At 51.0% G+C, this 25623-nt stretch overlaps 2 protein-coding genes across 2 annotated transcripts in view; both read right to left on the bottom strand.

Annotated features, from left to right (window-relative positions):
- Positions 1-3432: 3432 nt before the first annotated feature.
- The window catches only part of LOC143955486 (uncharacterized), a 42741-nt gene continuing 20550 nt past the window's right edge, over positions 3433-25623 (bottom strand). The window contains exons 2-3 of the mRNA XM_077465525.1: positions 8921-9011; positions 3433-7418 (exon numbers count right to left, since the gene is read on the bottom strand). Coding sequence (XP_077321651.1) covers positions 5793-7418; positions 8921-9011 — 1717 coding nt within the window. The 3' untranslated portion in view covers positions 3433-5792. The remainder of the gene's footprint in view (positions 7419-8920; positions 9012-25623) is intronic.
- On the bottom strand, positions 7398-9488 carry LOC143955948 (uncharacterized). The gene is made up of 3 exons (XM_077466074.1): positions 8816-9488; positions 8505-8726; positions 7398-8396 (listed from the first exon to the last, which is right to left on the bottom strand). Exons 1-3 carry the CDS (start codon positions 8915-8917, stop codon positions 8190-8192), a joined length of 531 nt encoding a protein of 176 aa, XP_077322200.1. The 5' UTR covers positions 8918-9488; the 3' UTR covers positions 7398-8189.

Consider the following 25623-nt stretch of genomic DNA (forward strand, 5'->3'; position numbering starts at 1 on the left):
TCACCTCCCCGCCTTCCACAGATCACCCTCTCTTCTCTCATCCACAGTTCACCCGTTCCACTCCCATCCACAGCTCACCTCCCCACCTTCCACAGATCACCTTCTCTTCTCTCATCCACAGTTCACCCGCTCCACTCCCATCTACAGCTCACCTCCCCACCTTCCACAGATCACCCTCTCTTCTCTCATACACAGTTCACCCGCTCCACTCCCATCCACAGCTCACCTCCCCACCTTCCACAGATCACCCTCTCTTCTCTCATCCACAGTTCTCCAGCTCCACTCCCATCCACAGCTCACCTCCCCACCTTCCACAGATCACCCTCTCTTCTCTCATCCACAGTTCTCCAGCTCCACTCCCATCCACAGCTCACCTCCCCACCTTCCACAGATCACCCTCTCTTCTCTCATCCACAGTTCACCCTCTCCACTCCCATCCACAGCTCACCTCCTCACCTTCCACAGATCACCTTCTCTTCTCCCATCCACAGTTCACCCGCTCCACTCCCATCTACAGCTCACCTCCCCACCTTCCACAGATCACCCTCTCTTCTCCCATCCACAGTTCACCCGCTCCACCCCCATCCACAGCTCACCTCCCCACCTTCCACAGATCACCCTCTCTTCTCCCATCCACAGTTCACCCTCTCCACCCTCATCCACAACTCTCCTCCCCGCCTTCCACAGATCACCCTCTCTTCTCCCATCCACAGTTCACCTGCTCCACTCCCATCCACAGCTCACCTCCCCACCTTCCACAGATCACCCTCTCTTCTCCCATCCACAGTTCACCCGCTCCACCCCCATCCACAGCTCACCTCCCCACCTTCCACAGATCACCCTCTCTTCTCCCATCCACAGTTCACCCTCTCCACCCTCATCCACAACTCTCCTCCCCGCCTTCCACAGATCACCCTCTCTTCTCCCATCCACAGTTCACCCGCTCCACTCCCATCTACAGCTCACCTCCCCGCCTTCCACAGATCACCCTCTCTTCTCTCATCCACAGTTCACCCGCTCCACTCCCATCCACAGCTCACCTCCCCACCTTCCACAGATCACCCTCTCTTCTCTCATCCACAGTTCACCCTCTCCACCCTCATCCACAACTCTCCTCCCCGCCTTCCACAGTTCACCCGCTCCACCCTCATCCACAGCTCACCTCCCCACCTTTCACAGATCACCCTCTTTTCTCTCATCCACAGTGCACTCGCTCCACTCCCATCCACAGCTCACCTCCCCACCTTCCACAGATCACCCTCTTTTCTCTCATCCACAGTGCACCCGCTCCACTCCCATCTACAGCTCACCTCCCCACCTTCCACAGATCACCCTCTTTTCTCTCATCCACAGTGCACCCTCTCCACCCTCATCCACAGCTCACCTCCCCGCCTTCCACAGATCACCCTCTTTTCTCTCATCCACAGTGCACTCGCTCCACTCCCATCCACAGCTCACCCTCTCCCCCGATCCAAAACTCCCCTGCCACAATCCACAGGTTACCTTCTCTTCTCTAGCCCACAGTTCACTCCCCCCCCACCTTTCCACAGGTCACCTTCTCTACTCTCGTCCACAGCTCACACCCTCCCCCCTGTCCACAGCTCACCCTCTTCCCTCTCATCCATAGGTCACCTTCTCTACTCTTGTCCACAGTTCATCATCTCGCCCTGTCCATAGGTCACCTCCTTTCCTCTCATCCACAGCTTACCCCCTCCCCCTGTCCACAGCTCACCCTCTCCTCCTTCTACAGCTCTCCCTCTCCCCCCTTGCACAGCTCACCCTCTCCTCCCTTCCACAGCTCACCCTCTCCTCCTTCTACAGCTCTCCCTCTCCCCCCTTGCACAGCTCACCCTCTCCTCCCTTCCACAGGTCACCTTCTTTCCTCTTGCCAACAGCTCACCCTCTCCTGTCCACAGCTCATCCTCTCCCTTGTCTACAGCTCACCCTCTCCCCAGGTCACATTCTCTCCGCTCGTCCACAGCTTCCACTCCCACCCTGTCCACAGGTCACCCTCTCCCCCTGTACGCAACTCACACTCTCCCCCTGTCCACAGCTCACCCTTTTCACTCTCCTCCACAGGTCACCTTCTCTCCCCCTGTCCGCATCTCACCCTCTCCCCCCTGTCCACAGGTCACCCTCTCTCCGCTCTGCAACAGCTCACACTCTCCCCCCTGTCCACAGCTCGCCCTCTCCCCCCTGTCCACAGCTCACTCTCTTCCACAGGTCACCCTCTCCCCCTGTCCACAGGTCACCCTCTCTCCGCTCGTCCACAGTTCACCCTCTCCCCCCCATCCACAGCTCACTCTCTTCGCTCTCGTCCACAGGTCACCCTCTCCCCCTGTCCACAGGTCACCATCTCTCCTCTCATCCACAGCTCACCCTCTCCCCCCTGGCCACAGCTCACTCTCTTTGCTCTCATCCATAGGTCACCCTCTCCCCCCTGTCCACAGGTCACCTTCTTTCCTCTCGTCACCAGCTCACCCGCTCCCCTGTCCGCAGGTCACCTTCTCTCCTCCCATCCACAGCTCACCCTCTCCCCCTGTCCACGGCTCACTCTCTTCGCTCTCGTCCACAGGTCACCCTCTCTCCGCTCGTCCACAGCTCACACTCTCCCCCCTGTCCACGGCACACTCTCTCACTGCTGTCCACAGGTCACCCTCTCTCCGCCCGTCCACAGCTCACACTCCCATCCTGTCCACAGGCCACCCTCTCCGCCTGTACGCAAGTAACACTCTCCCCCCTGTCCACAGCTCACCCTTTTCACTCTCCTCCATAGGTCACCTTCTGTCCCCCTGTCCGCAGGTCACCCTCTCTCCGTTCATCCACAGCTCACTCTCTTCGCTCTCATCCACAGGTCACCCTCTCCCCCCTGTCCACAGGTCACCTTCTTTCCTCTCGTCGCCAGCTCACCATCTCCCCTGTCCACAGGTCACCTTCTCTCCTCTCATCCACAGCTCACCCTGTGCCCCCGTCCACAGCTCACTATTTTCGCTCTCGTTCACAGCTCACCCTCTCCCTCCTGACCACAGGTCACCTTCTCTATGGTCATCCGCAGGTCTACTTCTCCCCCTGTCCACAGCTCACCCTCTCTCCATGTCCATAGGTCACCTTCTTTCCTCTTGTCCACAGCTTACCACCCCGACCACAGATCACCTTCTCTCTCCCATCGTTAGCTTACCCCCCCCCCCCCACAGCTCATTCTCTCCCCCCACCACAGGTCACCTTCTTCCTCCCCCATCACAACCCCCTATCCACAACCCCCCACTTTTACCCTGTCAATATGTCACTTTTGCATACCCCCCATTCACAGATTACACCCCCAGTCCACAATCACCTCTGCACCCCCATCCACAGCTTATCTCTCCCCTCTCCACATTACACTCCTATCTATAGCTCACCCCAATCCACGGCTCTAAACCTCTGCAACCCCCCCCCACCTTTCACCTCTGCACCCCCAATCCCCCTACAGCTCTCTAAACTCCGTACAAATCCTCTGCCCACAGCTTTTACTTTGCAGTCCATTTTTTACACATGCAGCTGACTCCTTTCTATTAGCCAGAGTGGGATTTTATTTTTGAAGTTCCGCCTGTCAGATCTGTGTAGCAAAGAGCCAGAGAGGGGTTTCAGAGTGCTTCACAAGACTCGGTGCTACACAGATCTGATAGGTGGGGATAGAAGCTGCCTCTAAAATCCCTCATTAAATTGACCCAGTCCCGGGGCACCCATCAAACAGATGTGTGGGCATGTGCCCTGACTGCGGGGTGCCAGCATACTGAAGCCAGTGGAGTTAGCGAGTCGGATAGAAAACTGCCTCCAATGGATTATGAGTTGAGTGACAGGCTGGAGAAAAGAGGGCTGCCGGAGGTGGTGGAATGGGAAAAAATAAAATAAGCCCTAAATGTATATATTCAGTGAGCACACTGAGTTCTGGGTTTTTTCCCTGAGTGGATTAGTCCAGCCTGGGGGGGCATGCTGCCCTCCCAAGCAGAAGCTGCTGTTGGAGGGGGGCGGGGGCACGCTGCCCTCCCAGGCAGAAGCTGCTGTTGGAGGGGGGGGGCATGCTGCCCTCCCAGGCAGAAGCTGCTGTTGGAGGGGGGGCACGCTGCCCTCCCAAGCAGAAGCTGCTGTTGGAGGGGGGCGGGGGCACGCTGCCCTCCCAGGCAGAAGCTGCTGTTGGAGGGGGCGGGCACGCTGCCCTCGCAGGCAGAAGCTGCTGTTGGAGGGGGGGGGGCAGAAGCTGCTGTTGGAGGGGGGGCACGCTGCCCTCCCAGGCAGAAGCTGCTGTTGGAGGGGGGGGGCAGAAGCTGCTGTTGGAGGGGGGGCACGCTGCCCTCCCAGGCAGAAGCTGCTGTTGGAGGGGGGGGCACGCTGCCCTCCCAGGCAGAAGCTGCTGTTGGAGGGGGGGGCACACTGCCCTCCCAGGCAGAAGCTGCTGTTGGAGGGGGGGGCAGAAGACGCTGTTGGAGGGGGAGCACGCTGCCCTCCCAGGCAGAAGCTGCTGGAGGGGGAGGCAGAAGCTGCTGTTGGAGGGGGGGGCAGAAGCTGCTGTTGGAGGGGGGGGCACGCTGCCCTCCCAGGCATAAGCTGCTGTTGGAGGGGGGGCACGCTGCCCTCCCAGGCAGAAGCTGCTGTTGGAGGGGGGGGCAGAAGCTGCTGTTGGAGGGGGGCACGCTGCCCTCCCAGGCATAAGCTGCTGTTGGAGGGGGGGGGGCACGCTGCCCTCCCAGGCAGAAGCTGCTGTTGGAGGGGGGGCACGCTGCCCTCCCAGGCAGAAGCTGCTGTTGGAGGAGGGGCACGCTGCCCTCCCAGGCAGAAGCTGCTGTTGGAGAGGAGGGGCACGCTGCCCTCCCAGGCAGAAGCTGCTGTTGGAGAGGGGGGGCACGCTGCCCTCCCAGGCAGAAGCTGCTGTTGGAGAGGGGGGGCACGCTGCCCTCCCAGGCAGAAGCTGCTGTTGGAGAGGGGGGGCACGCTGCCCTCCCAGACAGAAGCTGCTGTTGGAGGGGGGGGGCACGCTGCCCTCCCAGACACAAGCTGCTGTTGGTGTTACCTCAGGTGGGCAACCCGAGGGTCTGGAATGCTGAGACCCGGGAGCTGACGGAGGGGAGCTGTCTGTTGAAGATCTGATCTGGTATCATGGGAAGGTTTCGCTTGGAAGTTGGATGGAGGCAACCAGCTGTCCTTGGGCCTTGTGAGGACAGACAAAGAGATCTTGCAGACCTTTTTTCTTTTGCTACCCCCTCTGGTACCACATAGTCCTCCATAGGTCTGTCCACCCAAACTCCCTTTTAAAGTAACTCTACTCATGTGGCTCCAACTACTACTACCAATCTGAAGTCTTTCAAGCCCGGACTTCAATATAGCTTATCCTGGGGAAAACCTAATTTCTCAGTACATAGTTATTTTTGGAGCATCCCACCACTTATCTCACCCTTATCCAAGTTCTCCAAAAATAAAAAAAAACACAAAAACTTTACCTAGACCGGTTACCGAAGAAAGGTGCGAATGAGCCTGTTGTGTGCCTGGCCAGGGGGGGCGAAGCCTGTGGGAAAGACCTGGATAGTAATCCTGTGGCTCCTACAGGAGTAGCACTATGTCCTTATCAACTGTTTCTTCCATGATGAAGATCAGCAATGGAGTATATCTGAGGTGTATATCAGGGTGTGCTTCTTCCCCCACATGTCCAGTAACATTCATATACAAGACATTTCCCGCACTCAAGGCACTAATACACCTCGAGGGTTGTGTGGGACCCCCTGATATACAAGACAGGACTTCAGTGAGGAGCAATTCCCTCACTCAGCACAGAAATACGGCTTCTCCCCCGTGTGCAATCTCTGATGTCTGCAAAGACTGGACTGGAATGAAAAACTTTTTCCGCACTCAGGACAGGAATACGGCTTCTCGCCTGTGTGGGATGTCTGATGATAATAAAGACTGTACTTATCTGAGAAACATTTCCCGCACTCAGGACAGGAAAGCGGCTTTTCCCCCGTGTGCGATCTCTGATGTTTGTAAAGGTGTGGCTTCTGTGAAAAACATTTCCCGCACTCAGGACAGGAAAATGGCTTCTCCCCCGTGTGCGATCTCTGATGTTTGTGAAGATTGGCCTTCTGTGAAAAACATTTCCCACACTCAGGACATGAATATGGTTTCTCCCCCGTGTGCATTCTCTGATGTGTGTTAAGATGTGACTTCACTGAAAAGCATTTCCCGCACTTAGAACAAGAATACGGTTTTTCCCCCGTGTGAAACCTCTGATGTGTAACAAGATGTGCATTTCTAGCAAAACTTTTCCCACACTCAGAACAGAAAAACGGCTTCTCACCCGTGTGCGATCTCTGATGATAATAATAAACAGACCTATCTGAAAAACATTTCCCGCACTCAGGACAGGAAAACGGCTTCTCCCCCATGTGAGACCTTTGATGTGTAACAAGTTCTGATTTCTGTCCAAAACATTTCCCGCACTCAGGACATGAATACGGCTTCTCGCCTGTGTGCAATTTGTGATGTTTTTTAAGATGGGATTTAGAATGGAAACGTTTTCCACACTCAGTACAGGAAAACCTCTTATCTGTTGGAAGGACGGCACCGTCCCGCACAGTCTGAGGTTCCTCAGGATAAGAGGAATACGATGGTCCGGCACCGTCCCGCACAGTCTGAGGTTCCTCAGGATAAGAGGAATACGATGGTCCGGCACCGTCCCGCACAGTCTGAGGTTCCTCAGGATAAGAGGAATACGATGGTCCGGCACCGTCCCGCACAGTCTGAGGTTCCTCAGGATAAGAGGAATACGATGGTCCGGCACCGTCCCGCACAGTCTGAGGTTCCTCGGGATAAGAGGAATACGATGGTCCGGCACCATCCCGCACAGTCTGAGGTTCCTCGGGATAAGAGGAATACGATGGTCCGGCACCGTCCCGCACAGTCTGAGGTTCCTCAGGATAAGAGGAATACGATGGTCCGGCACCGTCCCGCACAGTCTGAGGTTCCTCAGGATGAGAGGAATACGATGGTCCGGCACCGTCCCGCACAGTCTGAGGTTCCTCGGGATAAGAGGAATACGATGGTCCGGCACCGTCCCGCACAGTCTGAGGTTCCTCGGGATAAGAGGAATACGATGGTCCGGCACCGTCCCGCACAGTCGGAGGTTCCTCGGGATAAGAGGAATACGATGGTCCATCTACACTGTGTGGTGCCGGATGGACATTTGAGGTAGTCGGGTTTTCTCCTGGACTATACTGTGTGATGTCCTCATCTTCTACTTTACAGTCTGGAGACAAAGTGAGACAATCCTCTGAGGTTTTCCTCATCTCCCGTCCATCTACTAAAATAGAAATACAAAGATTATTACTAGACATCAGCTGATTGGTTCCCCTAAACCAGGACTCCGCCCACATCAGGCAGCTTTGTCTCTGAGGATCTTACAATTCCCCCCTCAAGGTAACTAGTAAATGGGTCCTCTGATCTCCTACCAGATCATTTCTTTATTCATGGACCTTAGTCAGAGAGTGAGGAAACAACGAGAACTGTCTTCTATAGGAGTGACAGTGATGAGGGGATTATAGGACGAGTGTCCCCTCCCCCTCTATCACTCATTGCCATCTTCCCAACACAAGAAGTCCTGACCTTCCTTATTTAGTCCATGATTTAGTCATGAATAACAGCGGGGCTGAGCCCCACCAGAGGTCAGAGAGTGGTGGATTAAATGATTACTGGAGACAAGTTGCAGAGGTCCCACACCGCTCCTCCCATCTCCTGAGACTGCACTCAGTGACTGGGGTCTGAGACTATACAGACATATCCCTCCACCCGGCACAGTCAGCAGACAACAGAGCAAGTGACCCCGGGAGAATTGTTCTGTCAGTGATCCTGCTATACCTAGGATATTACATAGTTAAGTCTGGTTGAAAAAAAAAAAAAATCCATCCAGTTCAACCAATAAAAATGGGGCAGAAGACCCAAGACACATGCCACTGGTGCCTAGGTCGAGCAATGCCTATAGTGAGAGTCAACATTTTGCTGCCAGCTGATCCCCAGAATCTCCATAAATCCAGTCTAGATACATAAATTGTGTCGGCAGCACAGAGAAGGAAGATTATCGGAGAGAAATCCAGGAATACAGGACGGGGAACACAGCTCAGGAAAGTGACCAGGGGATTACAGGCTGATATCACCCAGCCCCCGCCCTACTCTGGACCAATCAGTGAGCAGTATGGGTGGAGGAATGGATTTAGGGTTAATGACCCACCTGTGCTGATCTCTGTAGGAGTGTCCTCCTCTATAAATGTCCCCGTTATTCCATCCTCCTCCATAGACTGCTGATCATCCCTCACATACCTCTCTTCTTCTTCTTCTGTTTTCACCTCAACTTTTATATCTATCAGATCTTCACCCTAAACCAAGAAAATGAGAGAAAATATCATCTGTAAAATATAACCTCACATAATAAATCCACACATCATCTCCATGAGTCTATGTTCTAGATTCTCCGTCCCACCAACCTTGTAACAGTGGGGGATGGTGTGATCTTCCTGTGTGGAATCCCGGGAATACAGAGGACGGGGACATCTCTCTGGTGGGTTTCTGTAGCTGGATGACTCCACCATGGTGTCCTGGTACAGATCTTTGTGTTCTTTGAGAAACTCCTTCATCACCCCATCCTCATCATCCTCCTCTTTTATCTCTTCTTTAATATCAACTTTAGAATCTCTCAGGTTTCCACTCTGAATATATAATAAAAATGACATCAATGGTAACAATGCAGATAATGTACAGATCCTAATGATACTATCAGTGATTGTTCCTCATCTACCTGATGATGGTGGGGGATGGTGTGACGTTCCTGTGTGGAATCTCCAGAATACAGAGGACGGGGACATCTCTCTGGCGGGTTCCCATTACTTGATGACTCCATCACGATGCCCTTGTAAAGATCCTTGTGTCCTTCAGAAAGCTCCTCGATCACTCCATACTCCTCATCCTCCTCTTTAACATAAATTTTATAATCCCTGAGATTTCAACTCTGAATAGATAATAAAACCTTAATTGTATAAAATGTGAGGTCAACATGACGTCATAGTATTTTCTTACTCTGGATGGAGGGACATTGGGAGGAGGAGCTGTGAGGTCACTGTGACGTCATAGGATTCTCTGACTTTGGGTGGAAGGACATTGAAAGGAGGAGCTGTGAGGGGCGCTCCGTGAGGTTCCAGTAAACAGAATCATTTCTCCCGGGTGCGTCCTCCCTCTCCTAAACTGAAAGAACTTTGGCCTTTGCCAGGACACATCCTACTCCTGTGATCTCCGTGTACTCCGGAGACTCTACTGATCACATTTTAGGATGAATATCTGAGACTGGAATCATTATGGAACTTTGTTTTCAGGAAACTTACTTCAAAATTATATTTTCCCCTCTTTCTTCCTATTTGAATCTTATAAAATAAAAACATACATAGTATAGACCAGTGATAGCGAACCTTGGCACCCCAGATGTTTTGGAACTACATTTCCCATGATGCTCAACTACACTGAAGAGTGCATGAGCATCATGGGAAATGTAGTTCCAAAACATCTGGGGTGCCAAGGTTCGCCATCACTGGTATAGACGGATGAGGTGAGAGGGTCATTTATGGCAAAGGTGAAACATTTTCAAAATGAAGGAAATGTTTCCGACCCTAAATGGGTTAATCTAGGTTTCCCCCACGCGGCGCAAACTGTTGGCGCTATATAAGTCCTGTATAATAATATATCCGTGCATCATCATCTGCTGGAGATAAAAGATGTCATAGTGACTATGGAGGAAGAGGACGGACATGACGGGGGGTTACTGGGTGTATACATAAAATAAGATCTTATTACCTCCTCTACTGCCACTTCCAGTAATGTCTCCTCTCCAACTCACCTCTTACCTGGAACTTCCTATTTATACCTGACATCACTTCCTGTCTTCCATAGAGACTTCCTGTCTAGGGAGAAAGGCGATCACCACCTTGTGGAGCTCACAGGAACAGCAGCCCAGAGAAACGTCTCGTAGTGTGAACACGGCCTTGTACTGTATATCCTTATAGATGGGGGTCATCTCCACTCCCACCAGGGGGGGGGGGGGGGATATCATAGTAGCCAACATTGTAAAAAAAAAAATCGGGACACTTTTTTGGCAGTAGGCGGAGTTGTATTATAATTAGGGGGTGGGGCATGCTGTTATAAGCGTGCCGCAGCAAAATATGGGCGTGGGTTACGTTAAATAGTGGGCGTGGCTTACAAGGGGGCATGGCTCAAAGGGGTGTGGTTAGAGTCTGAGATTCTGGGGGGGGAGAGGGAAAGGGGGGATAGGGAAAGAGGGGAGAGGGAAAGGAGAGGCAGCAGCCCCCCGATCCTACACCACAATAGCAATATGTGTTTGCCAGAGTTTGACAATCAGCAGATAAAGATATTCCAAATACCTGGTGTTGGCGCTTCAATCATCCCGGCGCCATGATTGTTATGGTGTCAGGATGATTGAAGCGCATTATTTCTATTATTACATTGTAATATGAAATGAAATCATTCAACTCACCATAATGCCGAATCAGTGGGAGCCATGAGCGCGTCACTAGCCACGTTGCCTGTCACCAGATGCCATCAGGTGTCCCAAGCGGAGTCTATCCTTACATCAGGTGCCCCATCAGAGGTACCTTCCTCACATCTGTGTCCATCAGCGGAGCCCCTCCTTACATCTGGTGCCCCTCTGACATCCAGACTGACTGGCCCCCACAGATTGGCCCCCGCATCCACAGACTGGCCCCCGCATCCACACACTGGCCCCCGCATCCACACACTGGCCCCCACATACTCACTGCACGGACTCCCCCGACAGGAGCCATGAGCGCGTCACTAGCCACGTTGCCTGCCACCAGATGCCATCAGGTGTCCCAAGCGGAGTCTATCCTTACATCAGGTGCCCCATCAGAGGTACCTTCCTCACATCTGTGTCCATCAGCGGAGCCCCTCCTTACATCTGGTGCCCCTCTGACATCCAGACTGACCGGCCCCCACAGATTGGCCCCCGCATCCACACACTGGCCCCCGCATCCACACACTGGCCCCCGCATCCACACACTGGCCCCCGCATCCACACACTGGCCCCCACATACTCACTGCATGGACTCCCCCGACAGCACATTACATCCCCTGGCCTCCAAGCGACTTTGAACTGTGGCGCCGCCCACTGCTCTTCACACACACTGGCAGCGGGGGTGGGAGGCGCCACATGTTCTCTATTGAAGATCAGCTTCTGGTCTTCCTAAAAATGGCGGCCGGCGGAGACATTGTCTCCGCCGGCCGCGGACCTCTAAAAAAAAACTGGAAATTCAATTTCCCGGGACAAACCGAATTTCCCGGGACAAAATTAATTCGGGACAAATGTCCTAATCCTGGAAATGTCCCGGGAAATTTGGGACAGTTGGCAACTATGGGATATAATACTGGCTAGTCCAGCCTTTCTCTGTTAGGGTTCCTCCAAAGGTTTCTAGGGTTTTGAGTAATAAACAATTTCTGTCTCTCAGTAGTAACTGACATCTAGGTATGAGCCGAAAGCTCAATCTGTACCTAGTTTCAGACCAAACGTTGGTTGTTTGAATGAACTCCAGAACTTTAGCCCATTTGGATGTCTTTTTCACCCAGAACGTCTTGCAGATTCTCAAAGGCCTTGGAAGGTTTAACAGTTCTTCTAGGCTGGGCCACTCTCCTGCTATTCCAGGCTCCAAACCTTAAACACACCTTCAGACCAAACTTTGGTTGTTTGAATGAACTCCAGAACTTTAGCCCATTTGGATGTCTTTTTCAATGGGAACCAAAGATCATATATAGAAGCGGTAGAAATAAAGTTCTGGAGTTCATTCGAAATGACCAAAGTTTGGTCTGAAACTAGGTACAGATTAAGCCGTTGGCTCATCCATAGATGTCAGTTGCTAACGAGAGACAGAAATTGTTTATTATGACAGTATCTTATACTCCTTCATATTGGAGGCTGGGGGTGTATCTGAGGGTCCCCTTATTATTATCATTGGGGGCTTCCAGATTCCAATAAGCACCTGGCTCGCAAAGCCCTACATCCACCTGCCAGTGTTGTGGAGATGAGTCCTCATCAACAGGGGGGTCAAGGTTCTTTGCTAGGTGGGTTTTCTTTTTTTTTTTTTTTTGCATTGGTGCATGTTCCCCAGAGCAGTGCCCACCGTTTATGGTACCTTTTTTTGGCTCGTCTGCCTATTAACCCAGAAAATGGGCATTTTTAATTTGACTCAATGGAGTTTGGGTTCAGCATTTGAACTTGCCAAACCCTGGTCAAACCGAACCCAGGGTAAGTTTGGCTTAATTCCTATTACCCTGTTTCCCCTAAAATAAGACCTAGTGTGATTGTCGGTGATAGCTGCAATAAAAGCCCTACCCCCCAAATAAGCCCTAGTTAAAGTCCTTGTAGGTCTTCTTTTCAGGGTAGGGCTTATTTTTGAGGAAACAGGGTAGGGCTTATTTGGGTGGTAGGGCTTATATTGCAGCCAACACCGACAATCAGGCTAGGTCTTATTTTAGGGGAAACAGGGTAGGGCTCCTTCACACGTGTGTTGAATATGAAGAATGGAGCAATGCTCAAATAACTTGCCCATAGCATTTATTATGTGTTTATGACTTGTTTTAGTTGTATTTACAGAGTGTCGACAAAGCTTCAAGAGTGCTTGATAAATGCCCACGAAAGTGCTGGTTCTCTAGTGGGATGTGATTAAAGGGGGGGAAGCGATGTAAAGGAAATAATCTATTTTGAGGCATGGTAAGGCTGCAATGTGATATCCAAGGCTTTTTTTCAGCAGTAACGCGAGGAATGCAGGACAATACAGTTCCGGCCCCTCCAGCATTGAATGGGGTGCTGGAGGGTCTACTGATGCTGGCAGGATCTATTGTCGTGTGGGGGGGGGGGTCTATTGTCACTGGGGATTTTGTTGTTGCTGGGGTGGACCTATTGTTTTTAGGGGTGTTAAGTTGTTAGGGGATTGTTGCTGATAGGAACCTACTGTTGAGAGAGGGTTCTATTGTTGCTTGCTAATAGAGGGTCTATTGATTCTCACTCTTGGGGGATCTATTGCTGCTGGGGATCTATTGTTATTGGGGGGGGTCTTAAGTTGTTAGGGTGGTCAATTTTTGCTGGTAGCAATCTACTGTGGAGCGAGGGATCTATCGTTGCTTGCTTATAGAAGGTCTATTGATGCTGGCTGTTGGGGGATCTTTTGTTGCTAGGGGTTCTATTGTTGCTAGTGAGGAGCTATTGTTGCTGGGTTGGATCTATTGGTGTTAGGGGGGTCTTAAGTTGCTGGTAGGGATCTACTGTTGAGTGAAGAGTCTATTGTTCAGCCAACACTATTCCATTGGTCTCAAAGCCAAATCATTCCTGGACGTTGTCCCAGTTGTTCCTTCAAGTTGTAGATGATCCTCCAGCCCTTTCCTGAGGTAGAATCACCTAGAACAGGGATATGCAAGTCCCATGAGGCATAGCAAGACTCTGACAGCCACAAGCATGACACCCAAAGGCAGAGGCATGATGGGACTTGTAGTTTTGCAACAGCTGGAGGTCCGCTAATTGCATATCCCTGACCTAGAACATCTTGCAGATTCTCAAAGGCCTTGGAAGGTTTAACAGTACTTCTAGGCTGCGGCTGTATACCTGACTAGCTCAAGCTCTACGCTCTCCTCCCACTGGTCCAGCACCCTCTGGAAGAACAGGGGGAGACAGGCAAGCCTGCAACAGCGGAACCCAGAATAGCCTGAATTAATCAAGCCCAGCTCCACGGAGTACAGCAGAGCCCACAATAACAAGATTTACCTTTAGTCTACCTACCTAGTAGCACCTTGAAAGGAGGCTGCTACACTCACCCCCCACCAAAAATAGGCCCTTTCCCCATTGGCCGACCGGGAGGGTGCTATATCTGCAAAATGGATTTGTATACTTTGATCTCTTTGACACTTGGCTTGGTCCAGCCCAACTTTGCTGAAGCAATCCTCATAGACTGGACTCTTGATCTGTTCATGAACAGGGTATGTTTTGTAAGTCTTTTCAGATCTCTTTGTGCCCACAGAGTCATGGTGCAATGGAGAAGAGGCAATTGGCATAACACCAAGGCTTTTGTGGACAGAGGCAATGAGCCTTTTAATGTTAGACAAAATGTTGTGTGAAACTCCTTCATCAACATAATGACAATCTTTCTTCCGGTACGGCATCCATATCCTCTTCATTCTCTCCTACCTCTGCATCCTCTAGGACCAGCATGTCAGGACATGACTCCGGTTGAAAACTGGAGTGGGAGTAGGGTTGCCACCTTTTCATCAAGCCAAACCCGAACACTTTAGCGGTGCATGGCAAATTTTTTGTAGTATACATTGTAAATGTGCATTGTAAAGACCTGGGACACCTTTGGGTGCACTAAGGAGAGCAATAATGTGGCACGCTTTATTGGACAGTGTTACCTCCTATAAACCAGGGGTCATTGTCACCCCCTTCATAAAATACGGGTCAGTGTTACCCCCTCGAAAATGTAGGGGTCCCCCATAGAGGACCCCCCCATTAGGGAGGGTAGCTTGCAGAGGGGCAGGGTAACTGACAGAGGGGGAATAGCTGATGGGGGGAGAGTAGCTGACAGAGGGGGGAGAGTAGCTGACTGGGGAGGGGAGCTGACAGGGGAGGGTAGCTGACAGAGGGGGGGGGTGAGTATCTGCCAGAGGGGGGGGGGGTGAGTATCTGCCAGAGGGGGGGGGTGAGTATCTGCCAGAGGGGGGGGGGGTGAGTAGCTGACAGAGGGGTAAGAATAGCTGAATGGGGGGAGTAGCTGACAGAAGGAGGACTAGCTGACAGAGGGGGAAATAGCTGATGGGGTTAGCTGACAGGGGAGAGTAGCTGACAGAGGGGGGAGAGTAGCTGACAGAGGGGGGAGAGTAGCTGACAGAGGGGGAAATAGCTGATGGGGTTAGCTGACAGGGGAGAGTAGCTGACAGAGGGGGGAGAGTAGCTGACAGAGGGGGGAGAGTAGCTGACAGAGGGGGGAGAGTAGCTGACTGGGGAGGGGAGCTGACAGGGGAGAGTAGCTGACAGAGGGGGGAGAGTAGCTGACAGAGGGGGGAGAGTAGCTGAATGAGGGGGGTAGTTGACTTGGGAGGGGAGCTGACAGAGGGGGAGAGTAGCTGACAGAGGGGGAGAGTAGCTGAATGAGGGGGGGGGGGGTAGTTGACTGGGGAGGGGAGCTGACAGGGTAGGGTAGCTGACAGAGGGGAAGGAGTAGCTGACAGAAGGGGGAATAGCTGACAGAAGGGGGAATAGCTGACAGAAGGGGGAATAGCTGACAGAAGGGGGAATAGCTGACAGAGGGGGGAATAGCTGACAGAGGGGGGAATAGCTGATGGGGGTAGCTGACAGGGGAGGGGAGCTGACAGGGGAGAGTAGCTGACAGGGGGGGGGGGGGGGAGAATAGCTGAATGAGGGGAGAGAATAGCTGAATGAAGGGGGGATAGCTGACAGAGGGGGGTAGTTGACTGGGGAGGGGAGCTGACAGAGGGGGGTAACTGACAGGGGGGGGTAGCTGACAGAGGGGGGGAGTAGCTGACAGGGGGGGTAGCTGATAGAGGGGGGGGTAGCTGACAGAGGGGAGGGTAGCTGACAGAGGGGGGGGGGTAGCTGACAGAGGGGGGGAGTAGCTGACAGAGGGGGGGACAGAGGGGGGGAGTAGCTGACAGAGGGGGGGACAGAGGGGGGGAGTAGCTGACAGAGGGGGGGTAGCTAACTGGGGAGAGGGTAGCTGACAGGGGGAGGGGGTAGCTGACAGGGGGAGGGGGTAGCTGACAGAGAGGGGAGGAGTAGCTGACAGAGGGGGCAGAGTAGCTGACAGAGGGGGCAGAGTAGCTGACAGAGGGGGCAGAGTAGCTGGCAGAGGGGGCAGAGTAGCTGACAGAGGGGGCAGAGTAGCTGGCAGAGGGGGCAGAGTAGCTGACAGAGAGGTGAGAATAGCTGAATGAGGGGGGAGTAGTTGACAGAGGGGAGGTGAGCTGACAGGGGGGGGTAACTGACAGAGAGGGGTAGCTGACAGGGGAGGGGAGCTGACAGAGGGGTGGTAACTGACAGAGGGGGTAGCTGACAGGGGAGGGGAGTAGCTGAAAGAGGGGGGAATAGCTGATGGGGGGTAGCTGACAGGGGAGAGGAGCTGACAGAGGGGGGAGAATAGCTGAATGAGGGGAGAGAACAGCTGAATGAGGGGAGAGAATAGCTGAATGAAGAGGGGTAGCTGACAGAGGGGGGGTAGTTGACTAGGGAGGGGAGCTGACAGAGGGGGGGAGTAGCTGACAGAGGGGGAGAGTAGCTGACAGAGGGGGCAGAGTAGCTGACAGAGGGGGGGAGTAGCTGGCAGAGGGGGCAGAGTAGCTGGCAGAGGGGGCAGAGTAGCTGGCAGAGTAGCTGACAGAGAGGTGAGAATAGCTGAATGAGGGGGGAGTAGTTGACAGAGGGGAGGTGAGCTGACAGGGGGGGGGGTAACTGACAGAGAGTGGTAGCTGACAGGGGAGGGGAGCTGACAGAGGGGTGGTAACTGACAGAGGGGGTAGCTGACAGGGGAGGGGAGTAGCTGAAAGAGGGGGGAATAGCTGATGGGGGGTAGCTGACAGGGGAGGGGAGCTGACAGAGGGGAGAGAATAGCTGAATGAGGGGAGAGAATAGCTGAATAAAGAGGGGTAGCTGACAGAGGGGGGGTAGTTGACTAGGGAGGGGAGCTGACAGAGGGGGGGAGTAGCTGACAGAGGGGGGGAGTAGCTGACAGAGGGGGGAGTAGCTGACAGAGGGGGGGTAGCTGACAGGGGGAGGGGGTAACTGACAGAGAGGGGGGAGGAGTAGCTGACAGAGAGGGGGGAGGAGTAGCTGACAGAAGGAGGTAACTGACAGAGAGGTGAGGAGTAGCTGACAGAGAGGGGAGGGTAGCTGAATGGGGGAGAATAGCTGAATGGGGGGAGAGTAGCTGACAGGGGAGGGGAGGGGAGCTGACAGGGGAGCTGATGGGGGGGGGGGGTAACTGACAGAGTTGGGGAGCTGACAGAGGGGGGAATAGCTGATGGGGGTAGCTGACAGGGGAGGGGAGCTGACAGAGGGGGAGTGGCTTACAGGGGGGGTAGCTGACTGGGGAGGGTAGCTAACAGAGGGGGGTAACTGACAGAGGGGGGCTGACAGAGGGGAGTACCTGACAGGGGAGGGGAGCTGACAGGGGGGAGTGGCTTACGGGGGGGTAGCTGACTGGGGAGGGGAGCTGACAGAGGGGGGTAACTGATGGGGGGTAGCTGACAGGGGGAGTAGCTGACTGGGGAGGGGAGCTGACAGAGGGGGGTAACCGATAGGGGGGTAAGTGACAGAGGGGGGTAACTGACAGGGAAGCTGACAGAGGGGGGTAACTGATAGGGGGGTAACTGACAGGGGAGGGGAGCTGACAGGGGAGGGTAGCTGACAGGGGGGAGCTGACAGAGGGGGGGTAACCGATATGGGGGGGTAACTGGGAGGGGAGCTGACAGATGGGGAGTGTTTTACAGAGGGGGAGTGGCTGACAGAGGGGGGTGAGAGGGCACATGAGAAAGATACCTGAGGTCTTGATGAGACACAGCAGAGCACACGCCAGGCAAGGAGGCGGGACTCCGGGCGGCCGCGATCACCCACAGTCCAGCTCCGCCTCCACGTGTGAGCAGGTTCCCCGAGCTAATCGGAGATCCTCGTGTCCGCTGCCCGCACCTGACCTAGTCAGCCAATCACAGGCTGAATAGGTACGCATGTCGCCTGCTGTTCATCGCTGAGCTTGGCTCGTTGGCGGAGCGCACAGGCAGTAATAAATGTGCAAAACTGATCGCGTGTGCGGGAATCGGGATGCGCCGCTCAAGTTTGAATTGCAGCTATATGTGCCCGGGTTTCAGGTGGCTTGAAAACCGGGCACATGAGTCCAAACCCGGACTGTCCGGGTCAAAACCGGACAGGTGGCAATCCTAAGTGGGAGAAGAGCCGGGATGTTTTTGAGCTCTGGACAAAGATGGCCTTTAAAAAAATAAGAAAAATCTGCAAGACAATGGCATAATGTGTTAGTATGCATCCCATCCTAGCACATTATGAAATGCTTATCTTAGAACGAAGCCCCTCCAGCGGCGGCCTGTCACCACTAACAGGGCTTTCTTCACCCGATCTTCCGTCTGGGTTTGAATTCTCCAGCTGTCTGACTGGCCAAGCCAAGATGACATCAATCCTGTGCAGGAGCCTTGGCCATGGCAGAGAGCTCTGAAAGGATGGCACGGGTATGCTGTCCCTTCACAGCACATGCGCTGGTGACGTCACTGGCTGAATGCAGTGTGAAGATCTCCTAAACAATACAAGTTTATACACTGCTCAAAGAAAATGAAAGGAACACTTTGAAAACACATCAGATCTCAATGGGGCAAAAAATCTCATGCTGGATATCTATATGGGTATGGACTGGGTAATGTGTTAGGATCTATATGGGTATGGACTGGGTAATGTGTTAGGATCTATATGGGTATGGACTGGGTAATTTGTTAAGATCTATACTAATATGGACTGGGTAATGTGTTAGGATCTATTTAGAAGAAAAAGAGAATGTTGGGACTTTAACCACTTTCAGTCCGGACCAATTTGCTGGTCAAAGACCAGACCACTTTTTGCGATTCGGCACTGCGTCGCTTTAACTGACAATTGCGCGGTCGTGCGAAGTGGCTCCCAAACAAAATTGACGTCCTTTTTTCCCCACAAATAGAGCTTTCTTTTGGTGGTATTTGATCACCCCTGCGGTTTTTATTTTTTGCGCTACAAAGAAAAATAGAGCGACAATTTTGAAAAAAACGCATTATTTTTTACTTTTTGTTATAATAAATATCCCCCAAAAATATATAAAAAAACTTTTTTTTCCCTCAGTTTAGGCCGATACGTATTCTTCTACATATTTTTGGTAAAAAAAAATCGCAATAAGCGCAATTATTTATTGGTTTGCGCAAAAGTTATAGCGTTTACAAAATAGGGATAGTTTTATAGCATTTTTATTAATAATTTTTTATTATTTTTTTTTTTACTAGTAATGGCGGCGATCAGCGATTCTTATTGTGACTGCGACATTGTGGGGGACCCATCGGACATTTTTGGGACCATTGTCATTTATACAGTAATCGCTGCTATATAAATGCAGTGATTCCTGTGTAAATGACACTGGCAGTGAAAGGGTTAACCAGTGGGTGGCAGTGTAGGGGTTAAGTGTTCCTAGGGGTGTGTTACTAACTGTGGGGGGGTTGGGCTTTCATTTAGTGAACACTGATCTCTGCTCCAATCACATGGAGCAGAGATCAGCGTCACTAGTTGCTAGGCAGAATGGAGAAATGCTGTTTACTCGGCATTTCCTCCATTCGGCCGCTCCGTGAGACGATCGCGGGGATGCCCGCGGCGATCGAGTCTGCGGGTCCCGCGACCGGACTCACGGGGGTCCCGACCAGCGTGGGAGCTCGACCGCCGGCGGCGCGCTCCCGATGGCAGGGCAGCATTGAATATTGGACGTACCTGTACGCCAATATGCCTGCCCGTGCCATTCTATCGACGTACATAGTCGTGCGCTGGTCGGGAAGTGGTTAAATGAGGTGGTGACTGGGTAAGGTCAGTTGCCTCCATCCCTATGGACTGGATAATGTCTTAGGACCTATCCTGATATGGACTGGGTGATGTGTTAAGATCTATACTGACATCGACTAGGTAATGTGTTAGGATCTATACTGGTATGAACTGGATAATGTGTTAGGATATATACTGGTATGGACTGGGTAATGTGTTAGGATTTATACTGGTATGGACTGGGTGATGTGTTAAGATCTATACTGGTATGGACTGGGTAATGTGTTAGGATCTATACTGGTATGGACTGGGTAATGTGTTGGGAACTATCCTGACATGGACTGGGTAATGTGTTAGGATCTATACTGGTATGGACTGGGTAATGTGTTAGGATCTATACTGGCATGGACTGGGTAATGTGTTAGGATTTATACTGGTATGGACTGGGTGATGTGTTAAGATCTATACTGGTATGGACTGGGTAATGTACTAGGATCTATACTGGTATGGACTGGGTAATGTGCTAGGATCTATACTGGTATAGACTGTGTAATGTGTTGGGAGCTATACTGGTATGAATGAATGAATGATTTGTATAGCGCTACAACTGCGAACTGAATCACCTCAAGGCGCTTGCTCCGTCCTGTGCTTCCTGTTCATTAGAAGAGATGAGTCTTGAGTTTTTTTCTGAAGGCCCAATGGTTTTCTTCCATGCGGATGTTAGTGGGTAGAGTGTTCCATAGTCGTGGTCCTTGGACTGTGAATGTTCTTTCTCCCTTTGCTTTGTAGTGGGATTTGGGGATGAGGAGGAGGTTTTGGTTAGTTGATCGGAGGTTGCGATTTGGTGTGTAGTGTTTTATTTTGTCACATAGGTATTGAGGAGTGTTTCCTTGTGGGCATTTGTGGGTGAGGCAGAGGGTCTTGAAAGTGATCCGATCCTTTACGGTTAGCCAGTGTAGGGTCCTAAGGTATAGGGAGATGGATTCCCAGTTTTTTTTCTTCCTGTGACTAGTCTTGCTGCCTTGTTTTGGACGACTTGTAGGCGTGCAATCTGGTATTTGGGTAGTCCTATGTAGAGGGAGTTTGCATAGTTGAGTTGGGAATTGATGATTGTTCAAACTACTACTGCTTTCTCTTTTTCTGAAATGAAGGGGATAAGTCTACGTAGCAGGCGGAGAAGATAGTGAGATCCACTGACTACTGATCCTATTTGTGCACTCTGAGACTTTTGGCTTTGGTGCTTGGGTGTCAGTACTAGAATCCCCTTAGGACCCAGCACAACTCACCTGACACAGCCTGTGTCTGGGAAACAACAGTGATTGGCCAGCTCACGTTTAAATCACCTGTATCAGCATTCAGTCAGTGCTCGTGTTAGAGTTCACTCGTGTTTGATCCAGTTGATATTTGCTCTGTGACTTTCGTGTTTGACCCGGCTTGTTTGACCCTCCATACTTGCTTCTGATTCGGTACCGTTTGTGTATGACCCAGCTTGCCTAGACTACGCTTTACGGTCACCAGAAAACCGGTCGGGCAAAGGAATTTTTGGTTCAGATGGAGTTTTTGTAATGGTGGTAGTAGAAGGAGATTGCACCTTGGTGAGCTCTGTGGCCATTTCCTGAACTTGATGTGATAAACGGCAAAGTTCTTGTGTAAACAACTGAGCCTGTTCAGGATTCATGATAGGTTTCCCTTTATGTATTGGGCTCGTGTTAATGTCAGGCTAGGTGCAGATAACAAGTAACAGTTCAGGTGTGCTGATTATACAAAGAGTTCAAAGCACATACCATGAGCAGGTTTAAGCAGAGCAGGTCAGCTGGGACTTGTAGTACACCGCTGCAGACGAAGGTGGATGACTGCTGGACCTTGTAGTTCACTGCTGTAGGTGAGGATAGATGATTGCTGGACCTTGTAGTTCACTGCTGTAGATGAGGATAGATGATTGCTGGACCTTGTAGTTCACTGCTGCAGATGAGGGTACTAGTAGAATCAGGAAAAGCGTAGTCTAGGCAAGCTGGGTCATACACAGGTAGATCAGAATCCAAACGGTACCGAATCAGAAGCAAGTAAGGAGGGTCAAACAAGCCGGGTCAAACACGAAAGTCACAGAGCAAATATCAGCTGGATCAAACACGAGTGAACTCTAACACGAGCACTGACTGAATGCTGATACAGGTGATTTAAACGTGAGCTGGCCAATCACTGTTGTTTCCCAGACACAGGCTGTGTCAGGTGAGTTGTGCTGGGTCCTAAAGGGATTCTAGTACTGACATTGGGGAGATGGTCTGTCCAAGGATTGTGGGTGGTGTCCAAGGGGTCTTTGTTTTTGTATTTCTGTTTGCGTTGAGGAGAGGAAGCTCTGTTTTGGATCCATTGAGTTTGAGGGAGCTCGTGGTCATCCAGTCATCTATCAATGTGAGGCATTTTTCTAGTTCCTGGTATTGGTCATTTTGTCCGGTGATGCGATAGTAGAGTTGAGTGTCATCTGCGTATGAGTGGAAGCATAGGTCCGTTTTCCTGATGATTTTGAAGAGAGGACAGATGAAGAGCACGGGAGACAAAGGTGATCCTTGAGGGACTCCATACGAAATTTCCAGAGTTTCAGAGGTGAAGGCTCCTAGTTTCACTGTCTGTGTTTGATTACCTAAGAAGTATGCGAACCATGGTAGATTGGAATCTGTGACTCCTGCTACTTCTTTGAGGCGTATGAGTAGAGTATTGTGGTACACTGTGTCAAATGCTGCACTGAGGTCCAAAAGTACCAGGAGACTTGATCCTCCATCATTTGCTGCTTCCAGGGCGTCATCTCATATTTTGAGAAGTGCCGTTTCTGTGCTATGGCCTGGGTGGAAGCCCGATTGAAGTGGGTCCAAGAGTTTGTTTGAGTCCAGATGGAGTTGAAGCTGTTTTACTACTGCTTTCTCCATCATTTTGGAGATGGTGTTCAGGCTTGTTACCGGTCTGCAGTAGTTAGGGTCTTTGGGGTCGAGGTTGGGTTTCTTTAGAAGGGGTTTGATGATGCCTTGCTTGAGGACGGTCGGAACAATCCCTTCTTTGAATGACTGATTTACGAGATGTGTTATTGTGGGAGCCAAGATGTTGGAACATTCTTTCAGGAGTTTTGTGGGAATGATGTCATTGGGTGAAGTGCTGTCTCGGAGGCTTCTGATGATGTTTTTGGTGGTGTCAGTGGTGATCGTGATCAGTGAAAAATTTGGTGATTGAGTGATGTTCGAGTCGATTTCCTCTTTTTTCTTTTGTTGAATAAGGTTGGTGGTTTTTTCCTGTTGAATTATTTTCCAAATGTTGTCAATTTTGTTGGTAAAAAAATCTGATAACTTGTTGCAGAAATCTTGCACTTCGTTTGCAGGGGGCTCTAGACAGGTAGGGTTCATAGTCTGGGCGACTAGTTTGAAAAGTTTGCGAGGGCGGTTTAAGGCTTTTGAGATGGTGTTTGAGAAATGTTCTTTTTTTGCTTTGAAGATTGCTTTGTGGTATTTCATTGTCGTTGTTTTGTAGTTTGTGAGGTTTTCCTTTGTAGAATTTCTTCTCCATGCTCTTTCAGCTCTTCCGAATTCCTGGTTCAGTAGAGTTAGCCCTTGTACACACGGTCGGAGATTCCGACAACCAAATCCGTCAGATTTTGTCCGTCGGATTTTGTTCGAAACTGTTGTATACACACGGTTGGACAAAGTTGAAAATCCAACGTGATGGCGTTATTTTGTTACGACGGGACTACGTTCACGCTAGTAGCCAATAGCTTTGGTGTAGGAATTTGATCTGAGCATGCGTGGCACTTTGTCCGATCAGAATTCTCTACACATGATCGGAGTATGTCCGATCGGAGCATTTTGTCTGAAAATTTTACCAACAAGTTGGAAAACTTGGTCCGTCGGATACTCCGACGGAAACAGTCCGATGTAGACCACACACCGTCGGAATATCCGACAAAACGGTCCGATCGGACACATTCCATCGGAATCTCCGACCGTGTGTAGAAGGGCTAAGAGTGCCATTAAACCATCCAGAGTTTTTATTATGAATGGGTGCTCTGCGTTTTGGAGCGACTGAATCTCCTGTTTGTAGTAATGCCTTGTTTAAGGAGCTGAGTGTTTGTTCTGTTGAGTGGTTTAGGTTTTGCATTGCTATTTTGGTTGATAATGTGGTTTTGAAGAGTTACGAGTGTAGCTTCTTCTGCGATCTGGTGCAGTGTGTTGTTGCGTGGTTCGGTTTTCGGAGGGTGGTGTTGGAGGCGATTTTAAATTTGATGGCGTGGTGGTCCGTCCATGGTAGCGGTATGTTGTCGAGTATGTTGATGTCCATATTTTGTTTGAAGATGAGGTCCAGCGTGTGCCCTGAACCATGCATGGGAGCCTTTATGAATTGCTGAAGACCTAGTTCTTCCAGTTGGTTGATGCAGGCGGTGGCGATGAGGTCTTCGGCGGTGTTTGCCCAGAGGTTGAAATCCCTGGGAACCAGAATGTTTTTGGTTTTCAAAGTGTGTAGCGAAATGAATTCGGTGAAGGGTATCAGGATATTTGTGTTTGGTCCTGGTGGTCTGTAGCATAGCAGAATGTGAATGGTGTCTTGGGGTGTTGTTTGGAGATGTAGAGTAAGTGTCTCCATGAAAAGTATGGACTGGCTAATGTGTTAGGATCTATACTGGTATGGACTGGGTAATGTGTTAGGATTTATACTGGTATGGACTGGGTAATGTGTTAGGATCTATACTGGTATGGACTGGGTAATGTGCTAGGATCTATACTGGTATGGACTGGGTAATGTGTTAGGACCTATAATGGTATGGACTGGGTAATGTGTTAGGATTTATACTGGTATGGACTGGGTAATGTGTTGGGATCTATACTGGTATGGACTGGGTAATGTGTTAGGATCTATACTGGTATGGACTGGGTAATGTGTTAGGATCTATACTGGTATGGACTGGGTAATGTGTTAGGATCTATACTGGTATGGACTGGGTAATGTGTTAGGACCTATAATGGTATGGACTGGGTAATGTGTTAGGATTTATACTGGTATGGCCTGGGTAATGTGTTGGGATCTATAATGGTATGGACTGGGTAAAGTGTTAGGAACAAAAGGAGGCCACAACGTTTGATGGAAATAAAATCATCAACCTAATTCAAAGACACCCTGAAAATCAAAGTGAAAAAATTAAGCAGCAGACTAGTCCATTTTGCTGAAATTTCATTGCAGTAACACAAAATGGTCCTCAGTAGTTTGTGTGGCCCCCCACGTGCTTGTATGCATGCCTGACAACGTCGGGGCATGCTCCTAATGAGACGACAGATGCTGTCCTGGGGTACTTTCTCCCAGATCTGGACCAGGGCATCACTGAGATCCCAAACAGACTGAGGCGCAACCTGGCGGCTTTGGATGGTCCGAAACATAATGTCCCCGAGGTGTTTTACTGGATTTGGGTCAGGCAACCGTGGAGGCCATTCAGTGGTATCAATTCCTTCCTCCTCCAGGGACTGGTTCCACATGAGGCCCGGCATTGTCGTGCACCAGGAGGAACCCAGGACCCACTGCACCAGTGTAGAGTCTGATAAAGGGTCCAAGGATTTCTACCTTATACCTAATGGCAGTCCACCAGGAGGCCTGCGATTGCGTCACAGAGCGGAAGAACGAGGAGATGCCTTTGTAAACAAGGCATTTCCCTGTTCTGACTAGAGACATGACAGCGATCTACTGCTCCTTGTCATTGGGAGCAGTGACCGCTGTTATGTCAGTGATAGACCACCCCCCCTACAGTTAGAATAACTCCCTAGTACACACTTAACCTCTTCATTGCCCCCTTCCCTGCCAGTGTCATTTATACAGTAATCAGAGCATTTTTAAAGCACTGATCGCTGTATAAATGACAATGGTCCCAAAATAGTGTCAAAAGTGTCCGATGTGTCCGCCATAATGTCGCAGTCACGATAAAAAAAAAAAATTGCAGATCGCCGCCATTA

This window comes from Lithobates pipiens, unplaced genomic scaffold, assembly GCF_037356315.1.
Source record: "Lithobates pipiens isolate NorthernLeopardFrog02 unplaced genomic scaffold, aLitPip1_a1.2 Scaffold_35, whole genome shotgun sequence".
NCBI classification, from domain to species: domain Eukaryota; kingdom Metazoa; phylum Chordata; class Amphibia; order Anura; family Ranidae; genus Lithobates; species Lithobates pipiens.

Bases quoted from the DNA above. Each gene is read 5' to 3' on its own strand.
- LOC143955948 (XM_077466074.1), bottom strand. From the start codon at position 8,917: ATGGAGTCATCAAGTAATGGGAACCCGCCAGAGAGATGTCCCCGTCCT. The intron at 8,727-8,815 runs GTAGATGAGGAA...TTATATATTCAG, and splicing joins CCATCCCCCACCATCATCAG to AGTGGAAACCTGAGAGATTC. The intron at 8,397-8,504 runs GTTGGTGGGACG...TTCTTGGTTTAG, and splicing joins CCATCCCCCACTGTTACAAG to GGTGAAGATCTGATAGATAT.